Raw genomic sequence first — 25,496 nt, forward strand, 5'->3', positions numbered from 1 at the left:
TGGAGACAAAGTCTCGCCAAGTTGCCCAGGATGGACGGACTTTACGTGTACCGAATTGCATCCAGAGCCTAAAAATTAAGAAACACAAAGGAACTGACACTTCTTGGGCATTGGTTAAACACAAAAGTAGAGAAGAACAGAAGCAAAGCACAGGTAAAATCATGCTAATCTTACAGATCTGTCAGTCTCTGCCTTTTATTTATTTTTTGAGTTGGCGTCTCACTCTCTTACCTAGGCTTTAGTACAGTGGCACGCTCATAGCCATCCCAGTGTCAACCTGCTGGGCTCCAGCGATCCTGCCTCAGTCCTTCAAGTAGCCGGAACTACAGGCGCATGCTACCACGCCCAGCTAATTTTTTTGACTTGTTGCAGAGACAAGGTCTTGCCAAGTTGCCCAGATTGGTCTTGAACCTACGGGCTCAGGCAATCCACATGCCTCAGCCTCCCAAAGTGCTGGGATTACAGGCTGAACCACTGAGTCCGGCCACCTTTCATTTTTCTAAGTGATGAGTCTTGCTATGTTGCCCAGGCTGGACTCAAACTCCTAAGGCTCAAGTGTTCCTCCCGCCTCAGCTTCCCAGCTACAAGTGCACTCCACTGCACCTGGCTGCCACGTTTTTAATTATTACAGTAGATTGTGGGCAGCCACGGATTTAATGTTTGCCTTTTCATTTGTCCAAAGTGTGACCTGCAGTAATTTATAATTTTACTGAGGCACAAGTATGAATCACGCAGGCAAAGCTGGTTTACAGCAACTTAGTGAGGGAGCCCAGCATCTACACGTCAACACAGCTTTGTGGCAGTAACTACCAGGAGGTGAAATAAGCATTTGTGGGCAGAAAATGTCCCCTTCTCTTCCCCAACTGGAAAGCTAAGTACCTGTACTTCTAAACTTGGGGATTTGCAGAGTTCTAGTGACTTACCCTTCAAGAATATCAAAGACCTACCATTTTTTTTTTTTTTTTTGAGCTGGAGTCTTACTCTGCTGCCCAGGCTGGAGTGCAGTGGAATGCTCACAGCCACCCTAGTGTGGACCTGCTGGGTTCTGGCGATCCTTCTGCCTCAGCCTTCCAAGTAGCTGGAACTACAGGCGTGTGCTATCATGCCTGGCTAATTTTTTGATTTACTGTAGAGCCGAGATCTCGCCAAGTTGCCCAGGCTGTTCGCGAACCCGTGGGTTCAGGCAATCACCTCTCCTCAGTCTCCCAAAGTGCTGGGATTACAGGCTTGAGCCACTGCACCCGGCCTTCATTCTTCGTTCTATAACCTTTGCCAAAATAATTTATGATAAAGACAGTGAGAAATACCTTTGAAAGAATTAAACACATAAGTTAAAATATTAATGGTGAAGAATCACAACTTTGAGAAGACAGGAAGGGTAGAAAAAACATTTTAACTCAAGTTTTAATACAAAATATTACAATACAGAAGAATGGAGTAAGTTGTTAATAAGTAATTTCCTCTAAGTGAAAATAATGCTTTATATTAGAACACAAACATTTCTTTAAATAGATGAATATCATTTCATTAATTACAAAACTGAAGATTTGCATTTTTGTTTATTTTGTCACTAATTTCTCTCTTCTGTTCTTCTCAGCTTTGGTCTAAACCTCTGGTCAAGGTAGACCAAATTATTATGACTTTCAAATAAATACAGAAAATCCCACAGTATCAAGTAAATGATACAAGTTTCAAAATGTCAGAAGATAACAGGAAGCTACTCGTACTTTCTCAGCATCCTTGTTCTCTCCACTGATGGTAGAATAGTTAATAGATGATTATGAAGGAAAAATAAACCTTATAAACGTATTCCAGGCATTAAATTACATTCAATTTTTAACCCATAAGTATTTGAAGACTTTTACAAAGACCAAAAGGCAAAAAATATTGTGCTTTCTTCTGAAACATGAACCAGATGAAATTCATTTGATAAACTTCATATAGTTTGGCAAAACAAAGATGTATGAAATAGGTTAATTCATTACCTTCCACTATCTTGAACCAGACATACAATTACTTGAGACGCGATCTCAAGACACATGCACAGCAACACTTACAAAGCTCTGAACAAGTCAACACATTCAAAATGTTATACAGTATTACAGGAAGAGTCAATGAAAAGTAGGTAGTATGAACCACAGAGAAATTTACAGAAACTGAATTTTATAAGAAAGCTTTTGCTTTTTTTTTTTTTCAGTTAAGATGCCTTTTGAGTTAAATCTCATACCCACTCAAACTGTAACTGGACAGTACATTTCACTTCTAGTTACTAGAAGACATTTCTTTAAATGAGACTGGGGCATTTAAAGGGAAGAGGAGACTAGAAGCTGTTGCTAGGTCCACCCCATTCCCCCCTTTAAAAGGATAACTGACGAATTTAAGTCAAGCCACAGATTTTTAAACCAAAAATAAAAGGACAAAGGACAGTGAAAACAAAACACTATTTTTAGTACATTTTTTTTGTCCTTAAAAAAAATTAGTCCCCTTCTAGTAAGAGTTTGCATACAGTTTACCTAACACCTTAACAAGAACAGAGAACACAGCAGGAGGGAAGAGGACACAGCACCATAGTTTCAAACATTCACCTATAAAAGAAAAACAGCCAGCACAGACTAGAGTGAGACCAAATTTCCCAACAGACAGGGACAGGTCCCAACACATAAGGGAAGTATAATTACCTATCTGAACAAAAGCAAAATGAACGATCTGGTCAGGCTAGGATGAAGAAGGGAGTGCTAACTCCTTGTACTACAAGGAAGAAATATGATTTCTTTATTAAAAAGCAAAAAAGAAAAAGCAAGCCCCCAAATGGATTTCTGATGTTGAAACTCTGTCATATGCTGCTGGTAAAAGTAAATATATATATTTATATATTCATGTGTATATTAAAAAAGGAAAAATAATCTATTTATAGAACAGTCAGTAGTCAGAGACATTTAGAAAAAAGTAAAAACAAGTCCTTTGTTTTCTTTTAAAAATGGATTTACTGAAACAACTTCATCACCCAGAGGTCCTCCAACCCCACATCCTCTGAGGAAGCCATGGTGCTACAGTCAACAGCAGCTGCTGTGGGCCGTATTCAGAAACTGCAGTGTTGGAAAAGCAGACGTGGGGTCAGGGCTGCAAGGCAAAAAGCTGTTATTTGCTGGTCTTGCTCACGGCCATGCCTGAAGCCTGGTTCTGGAATACTTGTGAACGAAGGCTTTCCTGAAAAGCATGCATCACTGTGGCTCAGAAAGATAGTCTGACTGGTCTTCTTCTTGTTCTTTTGTGCAGAAGTCTGGATCCAAGTACCTGCTCGTCCCTAAATGTAGACCCAAGACAAGACTTCTCAAAGCCAAAAAGAAAAGCTCCTGCCTTGAAATAAGCGCTTCTCCCAGGGTCCAATCTAGTCAGATTGCTGAACTAGATGACATCCTCCTCCTCCTAAGGACAAGGAGATCTGCCCCAGATGGCGAGAGGTTCTCGCGCCTGGGGTGTTCTTCTTGGCACAAGGAAGTGCAAGAAACTGAGGACGACAGACTGCGCTACCCCTTGACTTCGAACAGAAGTAACTCTGGCCCTGTTCCTCCGAGTTGTTACCTTTAGGGCGTTAAATGCCAGAAAATTGTGGAAGGAAAGTGCACCCCAACTCCTCTCCAACAATACCCACAAAGGAGATCCAAACCACCAGCGTCTTCAGACAGCACCGCCCCTATGTTGCAAGTCTCTAACTAGTATCAGCCGGACATAAGTCACAACCTATGTGCCCTGTTAGCAAACCGACGTATTAATGCCAACCAACAGCCCTCAAGCTCAGTCAACTGCCAGGCCATAATGCAGTAAACTACACTCCAAGGAAACATGAGTTGAAATACTGGCTGCTGTACCAAAGAAGACCCCTCTGCTTAAATAAGTTGAGAGAGAATGTAGCTCACATGGTTCACGCGAACAGGAAGCCGGCACTAGGAAGACTCTCTGAAGCTCATTCATCCCTGGAAGCAACATTCCAAGTGGATCTAGACCACTCTACTTGATGACTAAGGTCTCAATATGGTCCTTCTCCCCCATGTCCCAGACTAACCAAACATCTGCTAACTGGTCTCTTTAAGATCTTCCATTGGTATTTTGTAGCTCATTATGAAGGACGGAGGTGGTGCTTGACCTGGGCTATCTGGCCCCTGCTTCTTTGCACAGTTTGTACAGATGTAATCTTCATTTTCAGCCATTTCTGGAGACACACCCACACAAACTTGATGAAACCACTCATCACAGCCACCATCACATTGTACCCAGTCTACCTGTAGGAGATAAGATTGGGGAATGTTTAGGTTACGTAAACAGTAAGCCTAGAATAAAAGCAAACCAAAGAGCTTTCTTGGCTTAAATGATAGCAAACAACTGGGATGTCTAAAGATAGACAAAGACATCTTATGGGGTTACTTTATAAAGAAAGAAGTTGAGAAGTTAATACCCCAATATTATATTTTGCCATAGTGTGTCCACAAAATTAGGCCTCTTAGGTACTCCATTACCTCACGAATACCTGGGGCTCCATGTGAGGCAGAAACATGTTTGAGAAAAACTTGACAAAAAATAACTTCTAATAGAGCAGCCAAGTAGTTTTAGCTAATATTAACAATTTCTAGGCTCCAAGACAATGCAATTATCAATCAAGAAAGGAAGAGTACAACAACGTGAAGGCAATCCTGTGTATTAGCTTTATTTCAAAGAGATAAGCCAAAGTACTAAGAGCATTAAATACCTTTTTAGAAAAGCAGTCACATAGGCCACTTTTAAAACTAATATTTTTTATTCTTCTCTTCTTCCGTTACAAATACAACTCCCTATAAAAAGTTAGCAAATATCAGATGTCAAATCTTACAAATTAACCAATAATAACAGTCAAAGACACAGGTCAATAGATCACTCTTGGGTTTAAAATTAAAGTCTGGAGAACTGATAGGTCAGTAGCAGCTGCCCCGTCAGACAATACTGTGATTATAGAATGCTAAGAAGAGAATGGAGCCTGGTGACTTGAAGCTTTGGACCTAGAGTTAACAGTAAAGTGACTTTTATGTCTGGAGGCTGATTGTGGTCGTTTTTATAGCTAACGTCATGGCAGACAAGAACCTGTAAGATGAAAAGAGCCACTCTCCCTCACCCCAACATGAAGGTTGATCATTTCAATGACAACATAGGAATCCACTTAAAACCAAGAGCTTTACCAGATATCAAAGTAAGGAGTACAAAGGTCTCAAAGAAATACCTCAATACAGCTTACTAGAAAAAACAAAGGAAGGAGGTTTTGGCTAGGTAAATGAGTTTCAAGCAGAGAAAGTGAGTGGATTTCAAAATTAGTTTCCATAAAAATTATCAAAACTTTAATAGTCATCCCCATAGCTTTAGGCTTGTAATAAAGGGTAGGGAAGATAATTTGTCAAAATAATCTTTCTGCTTGTACTGTTCTGATTCTTGACTTCTAGATCTTGAGAGACAATATTGTTTAAAATAAAGCCTCTTAGTGAGGTTCAAGTTCCTCATCTGTAAAATGGAGATAACAGTTATAAGATTACTAAGAGTATCCAATGAAATTATGTCTGGCAAAACACCTAGTTCACTGCCTAGCATACTGGAGGCACTTTTTAAGCTCATGGTCTCATGGCTCTCCTTATTATCCTATTTTATGCAAAATATTCTGCACCTCAGTATAACTGTTGGCAGCACTGCTTTTCAAAGTGTGTAGACCACTTACTTGCATTAGAGTCGTTTGTTTTGTTTGTTAAAAATGCAGCTGGAATCCGTCCCAAACCTATGAATTCAGAATCTATGGACTGTTCAAACCAGTCAGCTCCCAAGTGATTCTTACATATTCTAAATGTGATCATTGCTGGCCCTTTGTGGTATAGTTTCCTGTATATTCAGAGCAACTTAACAATTCCTTCCTAAACTGAATTCTACTTTTGTTCTGTAATTGTGTAATGCTTAGCTTCTGAAGTCTATGCAGTAAGTCAAGACAGTAACTGATCAAAATGTTCCTGCTGTGGCAAACTAATTAGAGACAAAAAAAGGGAAATGATGGCTTCTGTGCACAAAACATAAATAAAGTATTGCAAGCAGGTAAAGATTTCCAAAGTACTAGCCACATAGCAGGTGCACTCATGGTGAGTGCTTTGGCTGTGGTAAAGGAAATTGGAAAGATAATCTGTAGTTCTTGGGGCTGTCCACGTTTAAGATATTGTGCTATTTATAATGCTAGCCCTGAACCAATAGATAATTTTAGCCTTACTTCTAACCCTCTTACTACAGCCCAGTTCCCATTATTCTAACCTATAAGAGAAGAAAGTCACCAACTGGAAACCAAGAAAAGTGTCCAACAGCTTTTGAAATCTAATTTTGCACTATTCTCACTGGCTAACAATTTCCCAAATTTAAATCTATTATTCTTTTGCAAATAAGAAAGACAATACCTCCCTTTTGGAATTTTGACTAGATGTCTCTTACTAAGCCTAGCTCTTCCACCATTTCCAAAGAGTATACAAGTTTCCTTGAGACATTCATTGGCGCACAGATTCTATTCCAGCCCACAGGCTACATAACAATTTACTCTGATAATATGGCAAGGAAAAAAGTCCTTCTCTTACCAGTATCTTTTTATCATATTCATGTATGAACAATAAAACCTGAGCTCTACTTCTGGTTGAAAGGCCTACAGGATCACAAATCAAACTGACGTCTGCGATTCCAACTAAATCCACCGACGATCTGACACAGGGGCAGCAGACTGTGGTAACCGGAAACTCAAAACCATGGAATCTGGCCAACTGCACATTAAAAGTTCAAGTAGTTGTTTCCCCTGTCATTATTTCTGAGAGATGTATTAGTAAATAATAAAAAAAAATTATAAAACTTCACAGCTATGAGTTGTTCCAATATTAAATGATAAAAGAGTTTACATTATAATACAAATAGGTTACTAATGTTCAGATCTGGGGGGATATGTCTGTTTTAAAGAGAAATATACTAAATAGAAGAAATAATGTTGGCGACACATTCAAGTTTTGCTATATGGTTTCATATTTACACAAGAAAAAATAACTTGGAAAGAAAAGAAATACTAAGAAAAAAATTTCTGCTTCGTTCTTGGAGCATATTACTGTACTGGGGAAAAACAAAATCTAGTGATTTAGTGATGATCTTAGCTTAACTGAACTTCTGTTATTTTAGCATTTCATATCTTTTGCACCAAGTTTCCATGCAAAAGCCAGATTTCAAAAATGAAAACAATTAATTTAGTTCATTTAGTGAAACACAATGAGTGGTCAGAATACTTGTGTATATTATTTTGGCATTCTCAAAATTAAGTAGCCAACCTTCCCAGTTTGTCCAGGAATGACAGATTTCTTTTTTTTTTTTTGAGTTGGAGTCTCACTCTGTCGCCCAGACTGGAGTGCAGTGGCTGCTCCCAGCCACCGCAGCCTCGACCTGCTGGGCTCCGGCGATCCTTCCGCCTCAGCCTTCCAAGTAGTCGGAATTACAGGCATGCGCTACCACGCCTGGCTGATTTTTTGATTTATTGTAGAGATGAGGTCTTGCTGCCCAGGCGGGTCTCAAACCCGTGAACTCAGGCAATCCACTCACTTCAGCCTCCCAAAGGTGTGGGATTACAGGCTGAGCCACCGAGCCCAGCTCAGATTTCTTATGTGGGAATTGCAGTGGTAGAACTGGGAAAGTCCCAGGAAATCTGGGACAGCTGGAAACTCTCTCACTGTCACCATTGGGTGTCTATATATGTATGTGTGTTTATTACAACCATAGGCAATACCACCAAAAATGCAAATAATTTGGTTGAGGCAATACTCTCACGAAAATCTTTTAAAATCAGAATGGCTAACGAATATTAACACTGAGAGGCAGAAGCTTATAAACCTAATATCTTAATTTACCATGCCAAATTTCTTATGGAAGTAAGTATAAGTAAGGAAGAGGTCCACAATATGAGGGCTAAAACGTTGATGAGAAAAAAAAGTCTATTTTCCTAAATAAATATTTATTAAATATTTACTCTAATATAGAAACAATTTTTACTTAAATATTAGCCTGGAAGAATTTGTTCTTCAGAGATTAGTTCTAGCCCTAGTACCAATAAGATTGGATAAAGGAACAGAATTCAGAGAGACAAAGATTCTGAACTTGAAAACTATTTTTTAAAAATAGTACTTCATTATTTTTAATATTAATTTTAGCTTGAATTTAATAATTGATAGAAAAGGTAGTTTTTAAAAAACTTTTTCCATTATTCTGGTATTGTCTTTTTCTAAAACAATTTCTTGAAATTGAGGTTAGGCACATTTAAATAATCTTTCTTCTAATTTTTAAAAGAATATTTTTCAATTTGTACATTTTTGGGGAAAAGTAACAGTATCCATTGGTTAGAGAACTTATTTAAAACAAATGAGCCCTAAAAGTTATCTTTTGCTGCATGGTATTTTATTTTATTTTATTTTTTGAGTTGGAGTTTCACTCCGTCACCCAGGCTGGAGTGCAGTGGCACGCTCATGGCCACCTCAACATCAACCTGCTGGACTCTGAAAATCCTTCCACCTCACAGGTGCGTGCTACCACACCTGGCGAATTTATTTATTTATTTATTTATTTATTGCAGAGACAAGGTCTCACCATGTTACCCAGGCTGGTCTCAAACCCGCGGGCTCAGGCAATCCTCTCGCCTGGCCTCCCAAAGTGCTGGGATTTACAAGCTTGAGCCACCACACCCAGCCAGTTGCATGGTATTTTAAAGAATAGATTCCCCTAAAAAGCATACTTTTCTTTTAAAAGTATTTTTGAGATAGGGTTTCCCCGTGTTGCCCAGGTTGGAGTGCAGTGGTATTCACAGTTGCAATCACAGTGTACCACAGTGTCGAGCTCCAGGGCTCAAACAATCCTCCTGCCTCAACTTCCTGAGTAGCTGGGACTACAGGCTTGAGTTACTACATCCAGCAAAAGCATTAATTTTTTATTATCATTTTGTTCTAAAGATGTGTGCCATGCATTAATTAGACTTTCTTAGAGAAACATTAATAACTGAGAAGGTTGTAACATTCTTTGCAAAAGCTTTTATAGAAATATACCTTTTATTTAGTAAAACGAGTATCAGCAGTGGACATGGAGAACCATAAAAATTGCAAAATAGCAACAACAGGCAAAATGTTTATAGTCTGACAGAATTTCTGCCAATACTGAACACATTACACAAATGTAAGACTAAGCTTATTTCATGTAAACTGATAGGGTAAGGAGCACACTGTTCACCTTAATGCATTTTTACAGTTTAAAATAGACATTTTGTCTGAGCACTTAGCCAAATCCCCTGTTGTTTCATCAAAATGTAGATGACAACTCTAGATTAAAAAACACCTGACCTATACTGTTAAGAGCAAATCTCAGGGTTCATTTAAAAATAATGACCATGGCCAGGCACAGTGGCTCATGCCTATAATCCCAGCACTTTGGGAGGCCAAGGTGAGAAGAGTGCCTGAGCCCATGGGTTAGAAACCAGCCTGGGCAACTTGGTGAGACCTCATCACTACAACAAATTAAAAAATTAGCTGCGCGTGGTGGTGTGTGCCTGTAGCTCCAAGCTACCTGAAAGGCTGAGGTTGAAGGATCACCTGAGACCAGCAGGTTGAGGCTGTGGTAGCCATGAGCGACTCCAACTCTAAATAAATACATAAATAACAACCATATCTTAACACTTATATTGCATTTTCAGTTAATAAGTGCTTATCCTCATAACACTTCAAGTAGGCAGCCACATGTTAACTGAATAATGTTATAGCAAAATTTTTTTAAATGGCCTGTAGTATTTATATGCTACAGGAAGATGAACTGAAGCATATTTAAATTCTGAGCAGAAGAGCAAAGAAAGACAGAGTGATAAGAAGAAAAAAGAAGATAAAAGGTTCATGATAGATATAAACATTACAGGAAGGATGATAGGAAACTTTTAAAAAGAGATATTGTATCTTAAAACTGCCATAAAAGGAAGAAGGGTCTGCTAACACTGAGCTGCTAATACTTTGGTACTCAAAGGGAAACAGTCAACCCTTCATCAGTCTCTTTAATAAACAAATTCAGATGGGAATAAATGCAAAATGAAAAATAAAAATCATATATATATCTCTACTAAAATGCGTTCAAATGTTTATAATATAGGAAAATGCATGTGAAATGAATAAAGCAAGACACAAAAGTGAATAAACAGTGTAACGATGATATAAAGCAAACTATATAGAAAAAAGATGGGAAGGAAACACATTAAAATATCTACAGCTGTTATCCTTGGAAGATTAGACTATGGAATATATATGTTAATATATGCAGTACTCATTTTCCAGAAATGAATGGGATACCCCTAACATGTCTAATTTAAATATAAGTGTCACTTAGTTTTGGATGTTTTTGCACTTACATCTCAGTTACTGCTGGGGTAGGACTATTAGTGAAGAGGAGGACCTAGTGTGGGAGCCAGGGAACCACAGTTCTTTTGATTTTGCCACTAATTAGCTCTGTGACATCACTGACCTCCACTGAGTCCTGGTTTTATCATTTGTAAATTGAGGAGCCTGAACAAGGTGACTTCTTGGTCCCTTCAAGCTCTAAAACTGTGTTAAGTATTTCATTGAGGAGGTAAGTGAAGACATAACCTACAGAGAATTGTGATGAAGTTTTATTTATTCTGTTCATATTTTCAAATTGAGGTGCTATCAGAATTCTAGATATCAAGTGGTATAATGAGCACGACAAATAAAATTAAAACTATAAATATCAATATTCTTGATAGGAACCGTAATTAGAAGCCTCCAACCATTTAAAGAACTGGAATTTTTCAGTCTGTCCACTGCTCTCAGAAGTTCATATCGTCAGTATTGTATCTAAAGAATGGCAATCACAGGAACACTGAAATTTTAGTGTTGAAGATTTAAAAATAATACCTATGAAGGTTTGAATTGGCACAAAGGATCTAAGAAAATCATATTCCATTTAACAGAGTGCATTAGGCCTGCGTGTGGGTAAGATGGGACCAAAAGTTTCAGGTCTTTGGAATACTCTTAATGCAATCTGTCACAGTTCTTAACACATTTATGATTGACAAATTTTTTGCTTTCCTAATACTGAGACAGATGAAAATAAAAAACTCTGGAGCTGGTTGCTACAAACTTCTGTGGTTAAGCACAAGTGAAAAGGTCTTTTCTAAACTGTCATATTTTTCATAATACAGCTGAAAGTTGCAGACGGTTTCCAGTATTTGCTTCAGACACCACTCTGACTAACATTCCATACTTTGTATTTTATTCGGATTATAAACCGGAAAAGAAAGTCTTCCACAAGGTAAGTTCACATCAATAGCAACCAGGAACAGAATTTGGAATGACATCAATTAACGTCAGTGGTTGCAAATAAGTTAAAATACTGGCCCAGCATTTTTTTAGGCTATTGTGGCTATCTGACAAGGTCTTTAGTTCTCTGACAAGGTCTTTAGTTCACCCTATAGGGAAGTCACAAAACTATTTTGAAACTTGTTGTGCCCACTGCACTGTTTGCCAGGGACTGTCACACAGCTTCTCTCTGTTCCTGTTCCATTATGTTCACTAAGTAAATGATTTGTAAAATATAGCATGTCTTCTATTAAGCACACTGACCTAATTATTTGAAGCCTCATTATTTGAAGCAGTTTATAGAAACTGTGTATTATGCTGGAAGTCCAAAACCAGCAGTAAAACAAACCATACAGAAAAAGAATGAAAAGGAAATACACTAAAATATTTACAGCTGTTATCCTTGGAATATTAGACTATGGAATATATGTTACTATACACAGTATTCATTTTCCAAAAATGAAAGGGACACCCCTAACATGTCTAATTTAAATATAAGTGTCACTTAGTTTTGGATGTGTTTTTGCACTTACATCTCAGTTACTGGTGGAGTAACTGAGGACCTGGTATGGGAGCCAGGGAATTTTCTAACAATTTTTACAACTTTCTAACAATTAAAGTTACCCCAAACCAGAATGACTATTCTTAAAAAGCAAATTCTGGAAGCAAAAGCATACTATCATCATGTCAAACACATGTCTCCACGACTGTTACTCCTTTCTGTGCTTCACTTTAGTATAAACAGCTGGAACTCACCTTGTCCTTGCAGGGCCTCTGGCAGTTCTGTGCTGCACACACAGCATTCTCATCATCAGAGTCCTCTGCTCCTGACCAGTCATACTTTGAGGGGATATCCAGAACTTTTTTCTCTCTTTTCCTCTCAGTATTCTCTTTCACAAGTTCAACCTTGGCTGCAGCAGCCTTCTCCTTCTTTTTCTTTCTCTCTTCTTCTTTTGCTAGTTTCTTGGCCAGTTTGTTCAGCTCCTTTGACTTGTCTGCATTTAACTTTAATTTCTTCTTTTTAGGTTTGTCCATTTTCTTTAACTCCTTGGACTTCTGTTTTCCTTCTCCAAAAAGCTGTTCTACCTTTTCTAGTTTCCGTTTCCGTTTTTTTTCTGAAGAGTCCTTTCCTTTCACTTTTAGTGGTTTCTCTTCCAAGCTGTCATCCTTCAAAAATATAGAATTAGGAACAATTTTAAAGACATATAAAAACAGTATTATTCTCTTATATGAGAGGTATCTAGAAAAGAATAGACAAGTTCATAAAGACAATGTAGAACCGAGGTTACCAGAGCCAGGGTTGGAGATGGGGTGGGAAATGGAGACTTACTGTTTAGTGGGTAGAGAGTTTCTGTTTGGGATGACTAAAAAGTTCTGTAAATGAATAATGGTGACAGTTGCATAACACTGTAAATGTATTTAATGCAACTGAACTGCCCACCTAAAAAGGGTTAAAATGGTAAATTGTGTTACATATATTATGCCGTCAAAAAAGACTTTAAAATGGTGTTACTCTAAAGATACTTAAAAGACATTTTAAGAAGGCAAGTATAATACTCAATGAAGATCAACAGTAGAAAATGATGACAAGCCTAAAATAAAATATTGCACTTATCTTTAACTTACTAAGGGAGAAAGAACTAAAAAAAAACCCTCTAGTGTTAGCATATATTAATGCAGTCTGCAGCATCTCTGTTAGAGATAAAACATACACAGAAAGCTAACTATACTAAATTATGTAATAACTATTTGGATCTTCATTTATTACTGCTAAAGTTCTTTATTAATTCAATTAATAAAATCATTGGTAGCTACAAAGTTATCAAAAATGTAGGGAAAACATAAGATTGTATCCAGAATGGGGCAAATACTTGCCCTGTATATCCCTCCCCTAGCCATGCCTTCAGGATTGTGGTGAGGATCAAATGAGATTACAGATATAAAAACCTGTTATGAAGTACAAATGGCTATGCACATGTGGTAATTAAATGTAGACTCTCCCACCCAATCTACGTTTGTTTAAAATCTCTGTGCTCCTTTTTTTAACCACTATATTTCCCCTCTTAACTTTGGGCCTTCAAATAATGGGAGTCTGGGTTAAAGAGGCTGTTATAAATCAATAGTTTTCTTTTTTTTTTTGAGTTGGAGTTTCACTCTGTCACCCAGACTGGAGTGCAGTGACGGCTCCCGGCCACTGCAACCTTGACCTGCTGGGCTCTGGCGATCCTTCCACCTTAGCCTTCCAAGTAGCTGGAACTACAGGTGTGCGCTACCACACCCGGCTACTTTTTGATTTATTACAGAGATGAGGTCTTGCCAAGTTGCCCAGGCGGGTCTCGAACCTGTGGGCTCAGGCAATCCGCTTATCTCAGCCTCCCAAAGTGCTGGTATTACAGGATGAGCCACTGAGCCCGGCCAAATCAATGGTTTTCTATCATGCACCTTCCTGTTTTGTTTTTTTTGTTTGTTTGTTTGCTTATTTTAAAGCAGAAATGGTCCTTTTTTCTACTTAAATATAAAAGCTCAATAAAAAAAAACTATAAAGCAGAATTCCTTTGGTTTAAATGGGAAAGTACAACAGCCAGATTACTGTCATTCAGCCATCCATTGCCAACATTTATAATATCTCTAAGGAATCCAGGCATTCTAGTTTTAAAACAACTGTTTTGCCAGACACGGTGGCTCATGCCTATAATCCCAGCATTTTTGGAGGCTGAGGGTGAGAGGATTTTCCTGAACCAACGAGTTTAAGGCCAGCCTGGGCAACTTGGTAAGACCTCATTTCTACAATAAATCAAAAAATTAGCCAGGCAGGGTGGTGCACACATGTATTCCCAGCTACTTGGAAGGTTGAGGTGGAAGGATTGCCTGAGCCCAGCAGGTCGAGGCTGTGGTAGCCACAAACATGCCACTGCAATCCAGTCTAGGGAACAGAGTGATAATCCAACTCAAAAAAAAAAAAAAAAAAAAGTCACTGTCTTTACATCCATACCTCCATGATATGCAGGAATCTATCTTCAGAGGGTGGGTGTGTGGCCTGCAAAATCCGCCATATGTGTTGAGTTTCATCCAGAGATACTTCTAGGAGATCTCCAACCATCATAAGTTCTTCCAGCTGAGCCTTAGCTCCAGGTGACAACTCTAACACTGGAGGTTCCAAACTTCGAGGCACCAAAGGGCTCTTGCGAGGTTGTTTCCTTGGGGTGCTAGAACCTTTCTCCCAAAAATACCATTAAGACAAAGCAAAAAAAAAAAAAAAAAGTAATGTTTTCAAAGTAAATATTTAAGAGAATAGTTCCCTCCCCTCTTCCCCAGTATTGACTTTAGATACCTAGATTCGTTACATTAGTATGAAAATGTAAATGAGATTAAAAACAAATGCAAGCCGGGCTTGGTGACTCAGCCTGTAATCCCGCGCCTTTGGGAGGCTGAGGTGAGTGGATTGCCTGAGCCTGCGGGTTTGAGACCCGCCTGGGCAGCGAGACCTCATCTCAACAATAAAATCACAAAATCAGCCGGGCCGTGGTAGTGCATGCCTGTAATTCCGGCTACTTGGAAGGCCGAGGCGGAAGGATCGCCAGAGACCAGCAGGTCGAGGCTGCGGTGGCTGGGAGCGGCCACTGTACTCCCGTCTGGGCGACAGAGTGAGACTACAACTCAAAAAAAAAACCCAAAAAAAACAAATGCAGATGGGCATCGTGGCTCACACCTATAATCTCAGTACTCTGGGAGGCTAAGGTGGGAGGACTGCTTGAGCCCAGGAGTTTGAGACCAGCCTGTGCAACACAGTGAGACCTCATCCCTACAAAAATGAAAAATTAGCTGGGCATGGTGGTAGCACCTACAGTTCCAGTTAAGGAGGCTGAGGTGGAAGGATCATTTAAGCCCAGAAGGTTGAGACTGTGGTGAGTCCTGACTGTGCCAGTGTACTCCAGACTGGACAGCAGAGTGAGACCCTTCCTCAAAAAGCAAAACAAAACAAAGAACCACCAAATACGGAACAAAAAGATCTGCAATTCTAAGTTCCACTCTAAAGAACTAGTTTATGGTTAAAAATTGGTTCTTTATCCTGACTGTTTGTCCCTATTCTCTATCTTAGAGGGGTGGGGAACCAAGTCTCTTAATCCATATTCTCTCCAGTTTAGAGTACAACAAAAGATTAAGCATTTTGCTGGCCTATAAAATAACTGGTTATCTTCCTAATGAACAGACAACACTAAGCTGTTCCACCAAATCCTGAATTTTATCATAAAGAGATAAACAACCCCCCATCTTCCAGATCTGTAACGTAAAGTAGTGTGACTTATTTTTGCTGGAGAAAAGTGAATATCATAGAGAAATCAAGCTCCAGGGAAAGGAAGAACTTTCTAACAACTAAAGTTACTCCAAACCAGAATGAATATTTTTAAAAAGCCACGAGTTCCTCAACAACTGGTAATGATCAAATAGAGGGTAAATGATTACCTATTAGGGATTTTATAGAACTGAGACACAGGACTAGATGGCATCTAATGTTCTTCTAATTAGGACTCTATAGTTCTATCTAAGTTTTCAGGTTATGATGATACAAAATGCAAATAGGAATTGGCTTTTCAGGTTCCATTATCACTTTGTGGTCAGGCATTGTAATCAACTCAAAAGGGACTCACAGTCGTGATTAATGTCTTTCTCCACTGGTTCTAGGCATATCTTCCCCACATTTTTAAAAGGGGTAATACCTTGAGAACAACTCTTAGAAGCAGAAGAATAAGCATGCTCTGCACAGAATGAAGGTGCTGTCCACATGTGAGTCACAACCTCCTCAGACTTGATGGGAATCTCTTCATCACAAAAAAGATTAGGTTCAAGACTACTAGAAGACTTCACACTGGCTGTGTCCTGATGAAACAAAGAGGTATATTCAGAATTAGTCATTTAACTTATCCTGACAGGCTCAAAATGAAGTCTTTCAGGCTAAAGCTTCTAACATACTAAAAATATGACATTAAAAGAAAATATATGATATTTTAAAAGACAGAAAATGTTTACTGGGCCAGGCTTGGTGGCTCAGCCTGTAATCCCAGCGCTTGGGGAGGCTGAGGTGAGTGGATTGCCTGAGCCCGCGGGTAACTTGGCGAGACCTCATCTCTACAATAAATCAAAAAACTAGCCAGGCGTGGTAACGCACTCCTGTAGTTCCTGCTACTTGGAAGGCTGAGGTGGAAGGATTGCCGGAGCCCAGCAGTGAGGGTTTACTACAATTTGTATATTGTAGTAAGCGGCCACTGGACTCCAGTCTGGGTGACAGTGAGACTCCAACTCAAAAAAAAAAAGGAAAATGTTTACTGGGGAGAAAAAATGTAATGAGTACAGTTTTAAGCAAAAAGAAAAAGCAATGCTCAAAAACAATCCACAGAGATAATAAACCTACAAAAATACTACTATTAAGTAATCTATCTTTTATAATCTACAGTTTACAACCCATAAAAATCCCTATACCAACAAGTTAAGGAAATTGACCCTTCAAACAAATAAATAAATAAAAGGGTTTACAAGGGGAAGAAAGGTTTGGAAAGGTTTAGATGTGACATCTTAAGGATACAAAACATTTAATTCTCTCTTAAGGTTTTTTTTTTTCCCCCCGAGTCGGAGTCTCATCTGTTGCGTAGGCTGGAGTGCAGTGGCACATTCATGACCACTGCAGCCTCGACCTGCTGGTCTCAGATGATTCTTCCAGCTCAGCCTTCCAAGTAGCTGGAACTACAGATGCACACCATCATGCCCAAGTAATATTTTGATTTATTGTAGAGACACGATGCCACCAAGTTGCCCAGGTTGATCTCGAACCAAGCAATCCTATTGTCTCGGCCTCCCAAAGAGCTGGGATTACAGCACTGCTTGAGCCTCTAAAGGTTTTTAAACCTAGAATCTTACCATTTGCTCTTAATATAATGAAGAGCCTGAGTGACAATATACAAATTGTAGTAAATCCTCACAGAATATCATGAATAGGTTCTCACAAACTGCAAATTTAAGTGAAACAGTATACATCGGCAGATCCTTGAAAAATGTAGTTTTAATTTGTTGTAACGATGAGGGAAAAAAATCGGTTTTATTATACACTGTTTCACTTAAAGCCATTAGAACATGAAGTGAGCTCTAATTAAGTCTCAGATGATTCCCCTTTGAAATTAGTTTTCATAAGCTCACCTACACACCTTTACAGACCAAATACGATCAGAAAGTTAGAAACCACACCAGGTATTTCAATAGCGAAAATTTAACATAGGGAACTAGCTCAATGTGCATTAAAGGACTGAAAGGGCAAAAGGGAAGCATAGGTAACTCCCCAAAACAATGATTTCAGAAGAGTTACCAACCCCAGGGCTTGAGGAGACAAAGGAAAGAGGTGGACTTCTTAGAACCTAAACGCTTAGAGAAGGGGTCCTGCATAGTTGGGACACACAACTCTAAGGAGGAAGCACTGCCCCGTTGAGTCCTGCTGTCTCTGACGGAACACGACATGGCTGGTTTCAGGAGTGTGGGGGTGCTGGGGAGGTGGGGAGGACAACAACTGGAAATTGCAACCAGCTGCCTCTGCCAGGATTAAAAAGAAAGGCATGCAGTTCATATGATTATAACAGAGAATAAACAGAGGAAATATCAAGTCCCTTCTCACTGTACAAGCCTTTTAATTTTTTCTAAGTCCTCTGTCGGCAGAAGAGAGGCATCGGGCAAAAGACAAATGAATAGAGCAGGAGTTGGCAAACTAAAGCCTGTGGGCCAAATCCAGCTGGCAGCCTGCTGTATGGACTGTGAGTTAAGGATAGTTTTCACATTTTTAAAGAGTTGTAAAAAAATACAGAAAGGAAAGAAGAATATGCAATGATGTTTATTATTTGGTCCTTTACAGAAAAAGTTTGGCAACTGTTGGTATGAAACCCAGCCTCAGCATCACAAAGCAGAGTATAAACAAGTGAGTTAGGAAGATGAGAGACAATAGCTTACGGACTAACCCAACACCCGATTCTCTTGTAGGGTGCATGAGAAGACGACCTACTGTCATCATGAGACTATCCTTAATGACACAGGATACTTTCCAAAAATCCAGACATTTCAAAGTAATATCTGGCTATGGAAAGGACAACTTGGGAGAGAACGCTTTATAAGAGGTTCTGGAAGACAACGCCACTAAGAATTTAGTAATAACAGTCCACAGTCTTATTCCCTATACAAAAACTTAAGTCCTAAGAGGTAAAAAGACATAAGAGTACAAACCGACCACTTCAGTTCCCAGATGCTGCATCTGCCTGGAATTGTCTCTTCTGATTTTGACTCTTACCATTATATTGTATTGTTAACTCATTCCGTTAAGCTTTCAAAATGGGAAGGACAGTGGTCAGAAAATAATTATTACTTAACTAGTGTGAAGTATAAAGTTTTAAGAGGTATAATATTGACTCTGGTAAGTTAAAGACACATTGATATGGCCAGATGCAGTGGCTCACGCCTGTAATCCCAGCACTTTGGGAGGCCAAGGAGGAAGGATCACTTGAAGCCCAGAGTTCCAGACCAGTCTGGACAAGACAGCAAGACACTGTCTCTGTTAAAAATAAAAATAGCCGGGCTCGGTGGCTCAGCCTGTAATCCTGCGCCTTTGGGAGGCTGAGGTGAGTGGACTGCCTGAGCCCGCGGGTTCGAGACCCGCCTGGGCAACTTGGCAAGACCTCATCTCTACAATAAATAAAAAAAAATTAGCCGGGCGAGGTAGTGTGTGCCTATAGTTCCAGCTACTTGGAAGGCTGAGGCAGAAGGATCACCGGAGCCCAGCAGGTCGAGGCTTCAGTGGCCAGGAGCAACCACTGCACTCCAGTCTGGGCGACAAAAAAAAATTTTTAAAAATTTTAAAAATTAAAAAATTAAAAAAAAAAAAAAATTTAGCTGGGTGTGGAGGCGTGTGCCTGTGATCTCAGCTACTCAAGAGTTTGAGGTGGGAGAATCACCTGAGGCCAGGAGTATGAGGCTGCAAGGGCTATGACTATACCACTGCACTCCAGCCTGGGTGACAGAACAAGACCTTGTCTCTTTTTCTTTTTCTTTTTTTTTTTTTAGTTGGAGGCTGAAGCCTGTGGTCCCAGCACTTTGGGAGGCCAAGGCGAGAGGATTGCCTGAGCCCACGGGTCCAAGAACGGGCTGGGCAACTTGTTGAGGCCTCATCTCTACAATAAATAAAAAAATTAGCCAGGAGTGGCAGCACACGCCTGTAGTTCTGATTACTTGGAAGGCTGAGGCAGAAGGATCCCTGAGCCCAGCAGGTCAACACTGGGGTGGCTGTAAAGTGTGTCACTGTACTCCAGCCTGGGTGACAGAGTGAGACTCCAACTCAAAAAAAAAACAAAAGAATCCCACATTTCCTAGGGCATTATTTTCTGGATGTTGCTCAGAGAATTTAAGTGGTTATCACAGGATATTATATGCAAAATAAATAATAAGTATAATCTATTTTAATATTTAAATGTTATAATAACTAAGATCAAATGACTGACTTTATTTTACTATGTAATTACCTACTCTTCCTCCTAAACCAGTAGGGAGCTCTTCCTCAAGCAAAAATATCAAAGTCTTTTAAGGCCGGGTATGGTGGCTCATGCCTATGACCTCAGCACTTTGGGAGGTTGAGGTGAGAGGATTGCCTGAGCCCAAGGGTTTGAGACCAGCCTGGGCAACTTGGCAAGATCTCATCTCTACAATAAGTAATTTTTAAAAAATTAGTCAGATGTGGTGGCGCATACCTACAGTTCCAACTACTTGGAAGGCTGAGGTTGAAGGATCACCTGAGCCCAGTAGGTCGAGGCTACAGTGGCCATGAGCGTGCCACTGCACTCCGCACTCCAGCCTAGGTGACAAAGTAAGACTTCAACTCAAAACAAACAAACAAAAATCCACAGTATTTTAAGTATGAATTCATGGTCACAACAGAGGACATCATACAAAGAGAAAAGTCATCAAGCCAAATGCAAATAAACTGGCAAATAAAGTTTTCATTACGCAATAATTGTTTGCTCTATGGAAAATGCTCAAGAGTATTTTTCATCCAAAGATTCCAACATCATTGGCACAAATGCAGTGAAAAGGGAACATACTTAGGCTGGGTGTGGTGGTTCATGTCTATAATCTCAGCACTTTGGGAGGCAGAGGTGAGAGTACTGGCTGAACCCAAGGAGTTTGAGATCAGCCAGGGAAACTTGGGGCAATCACATCTCTACAATAAATCAAAAAATTAGCTGGGCATGGTGGCACGTGCCTATGGTTTCAGCTACTTGGAAGGCTGAGGTGAAAGGATTCCCTGATGGTAAGGCTCCGTGGCTCAGCCTGTAATCCTGCGCTTTGGGAGGCCGAGGTGAGTGGATTGTCCGCGGGTTCGAGACCCGCCTGGGCAACTTAGTGAGTCCTCATCTCTACAATAAATAAAAAAATTAGCCGGGCATGGTAGCGCGTGCCTGTAGTTCCAGCTACTTGGAAGGCTAAGGCAGAAGGATCACTGGAGCCCAGCAGGTCGAGGCTGCAGTGGCCGGGAGCGGCCACTGCACTCCAGTCAGGGCGACAGAGTGAGACTCCAACTCAAAAAAAAAAAAAAAGAAAGGATTTCCTGAATCTAGCAGGTTGAGGCTGTGGCTGTGAGCGTGCCATTGCACTCCAGCCTAGGTGACAGTGAGACTCTGACTCAAAAACAAACAAAAAAAGGAAACACTTACACACTGTTGGTGGGAATGTATGAACATTGGTATGGAGGTTTCCCAAAGAACTAAAAGTAGATCTACTATTTGATCCAGCAATGCCACTACTTGGTATCTACCAAAAGAACAGAGGTTATACAAAAAAAGATTCCTGCACTTACATGTTTACTGCAGAATTCACAATTACAAAGATGTAGACTCAAACTAAAATCCCACCAACTGATCAGCAGATAATGAAAATGTTGTATATATACAATGGCATACTATTCACCCATAAAAAAAAAGAAATGAAATGTCTTTTGCAGTAACTTGGATGGACCTGGACACTATCATCCTAAGTGAAGTAACACGGGGAACAGAAAGCCATGTCCTCAACTTATAAGTGGAGGCTAACCGAAGTAAGTGCAAAGGCACACAGAATGGCATAATGGACACTGAAGACAGAAGAGGAAGGGTGGCAAGGGACGAAAAAAATCACCTATTGAGTATAATGTGCAAAGGTAGGGATGGAAAGCACACTTAAAGCCCAGACTTCTTTGCCACCATACAATGCATCCGTGTAACCAAAAATCATTTACACCCCCCTGAAGTTATTGAACTTTTTTTAAAAGATAGAAACATTAAAGTCACTCAAATAAAAGACAAACGTTTTGGGGCAAAACAAGAAAATACACCAACATCAAAGTAAATTTGGCTTTGAATTACCATAAGTCTTACCACCATTCTACTCTTCTCAGATGTCAAACACATTAACACTAGAAAATCTGTAATTTTGTTTTTCTACTCTGCCAATACCCACTGCCAAAAAAGAGACTGTAAGCTAAGACTCCCAAAAAAATTCTGCAAAAAAAGACTGCTCCATACAAACATATCAAACCACAGCTTTGATCCCTATCCCTGAAAGCTATGCAATACTTGGGATGTTTTATTTTCACAGGTTACCAATCTGCTTCCAAACAAAGCCTACCATGTTAAACAATTCTAGAGTAGTGGCTGATACTTAAAACAGTACTGAAGATCTCTATGCTAGGGCAAATGGGTGATTCTAGCACTCAAGAAAAATGCTAACTAGCTTATGCTTGGCATGGACTGCATTCCCTTTCAGCTGCTCCTGGTCATCCTATATAACCAGTAAACAAAAATGGTCATTAACTCTTAGGTAACAAGGTACTTAAAAACCTTATGTGAACAGGCTAATTCAACTTTTCTCAAGTCTTTAAGTCATATATCTGAAAATTCCCTCTTAAAACATCCCTGGATTCATTTTTATCTTGAAAAAAATATTTTCTAAAGATAAATGTACAAGCATCAATGATGAATGGTTTTTTAATTTTATATCCTAGGAGTTTTAATGCTGATGAGATTTATGCTCTACAAATGAGCAGTACCTACCTGATCTGCATGCTGAAAAGACAAAGGGACAGAAACCTCTGTCATTCTTTGGAGGCAGTCTCTTATACCAGAGTGTAAACTCCCTGGTCAAAGGCATAGATTCTAAACAGAGCAACTAAGAATTATATAAAATGAATTAACAGACTAACTGTAATCTGGCAAAGTCTCTGCCTAGATTATGATGTTTATTACTAAGTAAAAAGCAGAGGAAATGCATATGCACCAGACACAAAATGACAATGAAATACCAACTGAATTCAACACTAAACAAACTTGCCAAAACCCTCTCATCACCATCAGCATGGTGTCACTACCAAAATAATTCTATTGATGGTAAATAATTTGTTCTACCTGCAACTAGAACTCAGAAAATTCTAACCTTGGGCCCAAGTTATTATTCATATCTGAAAGTGACATTCTATCTAGTACTGTTGAGATGAGAGAGCAGAGCAAAAGAGTCACAGCACAGCAAGAATGGAATTCTTAAAACTTAACTGTACAGACTGAAGAACTGAAATCAGCCACAAAACCTTTAAATACCTTAAAGCATAGTTTTTCTAGTTCCTCTAAGCCATGAGTTATGAGGAAAAACCATATTTTTTAAAAATTCTGTTCTTTAAAAAAATTGCTATTGCAGCAATCTCTATCTTTTTGAGTTTTGAAAAAATGCTATCACCATAAACTCAGATCAGAACAAGTCTTCTCTTCTACTTTCAGACCTCAAACACCAGCATCTAATAGTTTTTGTAACAAACCAAATGACCTGGTATGTACCTACACAGTCTGTCCACGTAATTACCTTCATGTCATAGCCATATGTCTCCCGAATGTCTTCATCAGAATCTGTTTCCTCATCATCATAGTCCATTGTCTGTCGAGGTGAAGATGACACGCTGCTCACTACCCGGTTAAAAGCAGATTGCTGGAAACTAGGTAAGTGTCCCTAAACAGCAAATAATTCCAAGATGAACAAAGAGACACAAACAAACACAGGTAATTAACATGTGCTTTAAGATCACCTAAACAGAATGCACAAGCAAGTGGTTAACAGAGTTCTTTAACAGCTGGTAGAAATCTAAGGGTGTGATTATGATGCCAACATCTACCGGAATGGCATTTCCAAGTAATAGTCAACTAGATATGTATTCAAAGAAAATACTCTGTACGTACGTAGAAGGAGATATAATTGTGGGCAAGTTACTGTTGTTTTCCTAATAAACTGTTAAGACAGATTTACAATTCACACACTGACAAATATTACCCCATGAAATAGAAAAAGAATGCAAATCCTAAACTTGCCTGTAAGTCTGGATTGGCAGCTGCTTTTTGAAGTTCTGCACTGATGATCTTTTCAGTTTTTTCTCGAGCTGCCTGTTCTACCATACGCTGGCTCAACACAGACAGTTTGGCCAGGGCAGAGGACAGTTCATCTGTGGCTAGGGCCTGTCGTGCTCTATCTTGCCAACTCATGGCACGTTCTGTCAAACACTGTAGGGCCTCTCCTTCAGGCAACCGGACAGGCAACTTCTGAAGGGATACCAGGAGTGAAAGAATAGTCTCTAGCCTGGGCCTTCGAGACCGCATACACAGAGGGCAGAGAAATTTTACTTCTTTAGCCTGCCAGCTGGATCCTTTTTTCTGGGAACTTGATTTAGGAAGAGGAACACAGCTGTTATGAAACCAGTCTTTGCAGAGTTCACACTGCAGCATAAACCCACTGGCTGTCTTGCGACAAATGCAAAATTTTACTTCTTCTATGCGGTCCACCACTGTCATCTTGGCTAGGTTGGCTGCTCTGAGGGAATGCATGGCTTCAATCTCTTTTTGCTCTCGTTCTTTGAAAACTGCCACCTGTATATGACAAACATTTAACTGAAAGGAGTCACTGCAATATACCCCGAAAATACCAATCCTCATGGGTGTGGGATCTTTCTCCAAGTTATCACTTGTAAACAAATTTCTAAAATTTGGAGTACCCTGACAGTTTCCATGCACACATTCCTCATCTGTGAAATGGGCAAAGTGCCATATCATATCTGATTATTTATATCAGTAGAATACTTGGAACTCTTCCTCAGGGTGTAGTAGAAAGACGGTATGCCTTGAAATCAAGCATCTTGGTTGTGTACAAAGCCTGGCTCTTGTACTTACAGCCTGTTCATATGAGGCACAAGCTTTCTGAACCTCAGTTTTCTGAAAAATGAGGATACCACTATCATTATTTTGTTGTTTTAAGGATTAACCAAGATAACATGAAGTGCCTAGCCTGGTACCTTGCATAAAGTAAACAGTCAATAAGTATTAGTCCTCCTCCCCGCCCCACCATAATTCATCCCCCGGGGAAAACGCCTAAAAAATCGACTTTTTTTCCTCCCAGAAAGCCTCTCCAATTCATGTGGAAGTGGAATAACAAAGCCTGGTGATCAGTTATAACAACAGCATTTTATGAAACTCATTTCAAAAAAGTAAATGAAAGCAAACAAAATTTAATTACCATCAATACTGTAAGTGCATTTTCTTTTTTAACTATGGGTAGCTTTGAAACAATTTTAAAATAATTTCCAGTCCTACCTGTTTGGCAAGATTGATTTCTTAGGTAGGCTCTCTAATGAGAGATCACTTTCACTGGCCTCACAGCAGGATCATTTGTAGGCAGAAAGAGTTATATCAAGTTACTTAGTGTATGCAATTCCCTACTATTATGTATTGCCCAAAGTCGCTTTCTTTTTCTAACTCCTTGGGCTCCTAGTAATCTTAACATATTTCTCGTATCCTCCCAAAAAAGCATAATTCTCATCAACTATACATATTTTACTTAGCATTCATTATACTGTTGAATGCTAAGAGAAAGAAAATATTTTTTAAAACAGCTGCTATACTAAGCTGGTATAATTCTTTTGAAAAGCACAATAGTATTGAGAGTCACAAAAATGCTATAAAATTCTAACCGAGTAATTCTATTCCTGAGAAT

The 25,496-nt window shown here is 39.4% G+C and overlaps 1 protein-coding gene across 1 annotated transcript in view; it reads right to left on the bottom strand.

The window, feature by feature from the left end:
- Positions 1-1,374: 1,374 nt before the first annotated feature.
- The window catches only part of KDM5A (lysine demethylase 5A), a 68,765-nt gene continuing 44,643 nt past the window's right edge, over positions 1,375-25,496 (bottom strand). The window contains exons 18-23 of the mRNA XM_008060193.1: positions 23,825-24,376; positions 23,325-23,468; positions 16,136-16,295; positions 14,410-14,630; positions 12,174-12,584; positions 1,375-4,280 (exon numbers count right to left, since the gene is read on the bottom strand). Of these exons, the coding sequence (XP_008058384.1) occupies positions 4,074-4,280; positions 12,174-12,584; positions 14,410-14,630; positions 16,136-16,295; positions 23,325-23,468; positions 23,825-24,376 (1,695 nt within the window). The 3' untranslated portion in view covers positions 1,375-4,073. The remainder of the gene's footprint in view (positions 4,281-12,173; positions 12,585-14,409; positions 14,631-16,135; positions 16,296-23,324; positions 23,469-23,824; positions 24,377-25,496) is intronic.

The sequence above is a fragment of the Carlito syrichta genome, unplaced genomic scaffold, assembly GCF_000164805.1.
Source record: "Carlito syrichta isolate Samal-C Ts95f unplaced genomic scaffold, Tarsius_syrichta-2.0.1 Scaffold304555, whole genome shotgun sequence".
Taxonomy (NCBI): Eukaryota; Metazoa; Chordata; class Mammalia; order Primates; family Tarsiidae; genus Carlito; species Carlito syrichta.